This window comes from Lepus europaeus, chromosome 7, assembly GCF_033115175.1.
Source record: "Lepus europaeus isolate LE1 chromosome 7, mLepTim1.pri, whole genome shotgun sequence".
Lineage (NCBI taxonomy): Eukaryota > Metazoa > Chordata > Mammalia > Lagomorpha > Leporidae > Lepus > Lepus europaeus.
In genome coordinates this window covers 64,633,839-64,638,236 of record NC_084833.1, presented here as the reverse complement: position 1 = coordinate 64,638,236, position 4,398 = coordinate 64,633,839, and the positions used below count along the sequence as shown (strand labels likewise).

General features: G+C 66.8%; 1 protein-coding gene across 1 annotated transcript; it reads right to left on the bottom strand.

Moving 5' to 3' along the window:
* Nucleotides 1-2,929: 2,929 nt before the first annotated feature.
* TPBGL (trophoblast glycoprotein like) lies at nt 2,930-4,114 on the bottom strand. The gene has a single exon (XM_062198262.1). It carries the CDS (start codon nt 4,112-4,114, stop codon nt 2,930-2,932), a length of 1,185 nt encoding a protein of 394 aa, XP_062054246.1.
* Nucleotides 4,115-4,398: the final 284 nt, after the last annotated feature.

Genomic DNA, 4,398 nt, shown 5'->3' with positions numbered 1-4,398 from the left:
GAGCCCCACCGATCACAGCTCAGCTTCCCCGACGTCAATGCCTCCGAGGGCAACAGGCCCCTGGTGACTCTCGGTGGGGAGCTGGGAGCTGTGTGGCCCCCACCCCACCCCCTTCCACCGACCCCCAACCATTGCTGCTCCTCTCCAGTTCTCAGAGCAGCAAGATCTTCCTGCCTCCAGGGCTTTGTGCAAGTCTCCGCCTCTGATCTCTCTCTGTTCTGCACATTCCTATTCATCCTTGGAAACTCAATTAAAATGTGACTTCTCTGAGAAGTCTCCAGGCTGGGCCAGCAGCCCTTCCTCAGAGCTCTCACAGTTTCCTGGGCTGTCTTTCTCCAGACCTTGGGTCATTAGCTTCTCAGTAAAGGCTGGATCTGCAGAACACACAAGGCTGGGGACCCTGGGACCCTTTGGTGGCCCCACCGGCCAACAGTCACTGACAGATCCCAGGCACGCGGGGGGGGGGGGGGGGACCCAGAGATGACATCAAACAGGCATCAGCCAATGGCACTAGAGGTAAACGGAGGCAATCAGTAGGCACTCAAGTCCTTGTTGTGGACAACACTAACTTGATACTTAGCAGTAGCTCTCGTAATAGAGCTTTGAAGATTTTTGCTGACAACAAACTTGCGGCTAATAGCATGTTTTATTTGCCAGGGTTTATAGCAGACTCAGGCTACATTACCGGAGGGCACGTGTTTGGAACCAGGGAGGTGATCTTTTAGAGATACGGATCTCTGTGTTCGGCAGACAGCCACTGCTTGCTCCTAGGGAATTGTCAGGGCGCCCGGTGAGGGCCACTGACAGAGGGGAGTGCTCCTCTTCTCATGAGAGAAGGGCCAGGGCACTTGCTGGGGTAGGAGACTCATGTACTATCTCCTCTCTGCGCGGCTCCATCCTGGTCCCTGGGCAGAGCTGGGGCTGTCAGGGGCTCCCCCCACCCAGGCTCCTCTGTCCCAGACAAGGGTGCTCAGCGGAGGAGTGGGCGAGCTCCCCATTGTTGCTGGGGCTCCTTGAGGAGGCTGCCCTGCCATGCTTACAAGGCACAAGCTCTCAAATCGTGTGGGCCTAAGATTCTAAGATGCCAGAGTTCCAGACTTCTGTAACCCCAATGTCAACAGAGTGAGCCTGGAGAGCTGCAGGCAGGAGACAAGACCCCCATCCCAGCCCTCCTGCCTCAGAGCCGCCAGGGGCCCCGGCTCTCTGTGTTTGATGCACCCCTCACCTCTAGTTGCTGCTTCTCACGCACCCAGCATCAGTTCTTGCCCCTGTAGCCAGGAGGGACCCGGGACACGGAGCGTCAGAGGGTACAGCAGAGGGGTGATCCCTCCCTGTCTGATTAACAGCAGACCTTCCGCCCTGGTGGCCTGGCCTGAGGCTGGCGTCTGAAGTGCAGGATCCCACCCCGGCTGTCCTAACCCCATCTCAGACTGGCCGGTTGGGCATTGCCATCTCAGCGGGAAGTCCCTCCTCATATCCAGCCCCACTCCTGCTTGGCACAGTCAGAGCCCATTTCTCCTGCATTCCAGAACCACACCCCCGCACCTCAAACCCAAACTGCTTCCTCCCAGGTGTCTCCCCCACCCCCCACCCCCAGCGCTCCGGGGGCAGCAGGAATGACACAGCACCGCTTCCAAGGGTAGAGGGTTGGAGATTATTGCAGACTTTATAGAAAACTGCCCAAGGGAGATTCAGATTTCTTGGGTGGGGGCAGGAAGGCAGGCCTCAAGCCAGGACGTCAGAGGAGGGAAGGGGACTTCCTGTGTGCAGAGGCAGCACAGGCCAGCCGTTCTGCCTGACCTAGGGGTGGGAGGCAGGGAGAGGTGGACCCTCCCCACTCCACACTTGTGCTTTGGGATCATGCAGAAGGCAGGGCGCTGAGGCTCTGGCCCTGAATAGGAGGGCTTGTGCCTGAGACAAGAGCAAAGGCCCCCTTCCCTTCCAGGGGCAGGGTGCAGCCTGGGGGTCCTGGCGGCAAGGACTCCCCAGGGAGGACAGCAGTCAGCAGCCCCCAGCCCTCCTCCGAGCCACAGTGCATGGGTGACCCGGGCTCTCAGGCCGCAGCATCACACACCCAGGACTCCCACCTTCCCACGGGGATCTGTCCGTAGGCTCTGGGGGTGGCTGGCACCCGCACCTGTCCTGAGGACTGCAAACCGCATCCCGGGAGGACGAGGGGAGGGGCTGAGCACATCCCAGGGGTGAACCCCTCACCGCACCATGACCCCTAAATGTGGGGGTAGGAGGGGCGGTGAGAGCCTGAAACTTGGGTGGGGCAATGATGCTATGATGGGGGGGAAGAGCTGAGAGGCTGAGATGCGGGATGTGCAGTGAAGGGGGTGGAGGGGATAGCGGGAGAGGCTGCGGATGGCTCCACGCTGAGGCTGGAGCGGGGTGCCTGTCCCCGGAAGGAAGAGAGACAGACTAGGCGCTGAGCCCTAAGCCTGGGAGGGACCTGAGCAGAGCTGGGGTGGTGGGTGGAGAGGGAGGCAGGGGCACGAAATGCACCCAACCCTGAGAGCCCCAGGATGTTGGCCTCCACGCAGGACAAGGGTCTCCGGGTCCACGAAACTTTCTGATGAGACCAGGAGGCGTGAGAGAGCTCCAGGCCGGGGCCAAGGCTGGGAGTCCGTAGAGCCTCGTTTGCGGCGCCCGAGTGCCAAGCACGAGTTGGTGGAGCCGGTCTCCGTCCGAGCTCTCAGATCCAAAGACAGGGGCCCCCGGCAGGGAACCGGGCTTTCTCGGTCTCCGTTTCAGAACCTGCGGTGGGCGGGCAGGCGGGGTTTCTGCAGTTCGAAGGGGCGTCTCCGGGCCTCTGACCGCGGGAGCGCCCGGAGAACAGGGCGAGGGGTGCAGCTCGGAGCGCCCCCCAGCAGGGAGCCTGCCATCCGGGCCCAGGCGGACCGGGGCAGGCTCCAGGTGGAGGCGCTCAGAGGCCGGAGGCGGGGGAGGCGGCGCGCGAGGCTGCGGGCGCGGCGGGCGCGCGGCGCGGGTCGGCGTCCTGCTCGTAGCGGTAGTGGTAGCCCTCCATCTGGTCCCGGCACGCCTCGCGCAGGTTGCGCATCCAGCGCTGGATGCCGCGACGGTTTAGGTAGAGCACCATGAGGAAGATGAGGCCAATGAGCGCCAGCACCAGCCCGAAGAACACGTAGGAGGCCTCCAGCTCCGGGCCAGCCGCTTCCTCCTCTTCCCCGCGCCCGTCGGGGTCGCCGCGGCCGCAGCGCAGCCGCGCCTCATCCAGGTCCAGCAGAGGCCGGTCGTGCAGCGCCCGCGGGCCGGCGCAGCGAAGCCGCCGCGCGTCGGGCGCGCGTTCCGTGGCGTTGCGCAGCCAGGCCAGCAGGGGGCGCACGGCGCAGCCGCAGCGCAGGGGGTTGTCGGCGAGCAGCAGGCGCGGCCCGGGCAGGCCCGTGTCGCGCTCGAGCGCGCGCAGCTCGTCGGGGCCCAGGCCGGCCAGCGCGTTGAGGCGCGCGTCCAACTGCTCGAGGCGCGGCAGGCGCAGCGCGACGGGCGGCAGGCGGCTTAGCGCGTTGCCCGCCAGGCCCAGCAGGCGCAGCTCGGCCAGCGGGGCGAGCGCGGCGTCCAGTGCGTCCAGCAGCCCAGGGCCGCCCCGCGCCAGCGCGTGGTTGAGCTGCAGCGAGCGCAGCGCGGGCAGCCCGCGGAAGGCGCCGCCGCCCAGCACGCGCAGCGGGTTGTGGCTGAGGTCGAGCGCCGCCAGGCTGGGCAGCCCGTCGAAGGCGCCGTCCTCCACCACCTGGATGTTGTTGTGCGTGAGGCGTAGCGCGGTCAGCAGCGGAAGGCGCACGCCCACCGCCGCCGCCGCCTCCTCCCCGTCCGCGGCCGCGTCCCCGTCCCCATCCCCGCCGGCAAAGGCGGCGGCGCGCAGCACCGTCAGGTTGGCGCCCACGATGGTGAGGTTGCGCGCGTCGGGCGGCACGTCCCGCGGCGGCTGCCGGAGCTCGGCGCCCGACGCGCAGCGCAACAGCAGCTTGGGGCCGCCGAAGCAGTAGCACTGGAAGGGGCAGGGCGCGGCGGGCCGGCTCAGCGCCGCCGCCACGAGCAGCAGCCCCGGCAGCATCGGTCGCTGGAGCCCCGGCTGTCCCGCGCGCGGGGCCATCGCGGCCGCCCCCGCATCCAGCGCCCGGGTCCCCGCGCTCACCAGTGAGTTGGGAGCGCCTGGTGGTGGGGGGACACGGGTGGGGCAAGTCCTTGACCCGGGGCGGCCGGCAGTCGCGGTTGGTTCGTCCGCCGTCTCCAAAGCCCGAGAAGCCTCGGCTCTCCTGGCTGGGGGGAGGGGGGAAAAGAGCAGGGTCGAGGCGCGGAGCGGCGCCCCCCGCCCCCGGTGCCCTCTCGCCCTGCGCGCCGGCCTCAGACTTGCGCGGCCGCTCCGGGCTCCGAGCC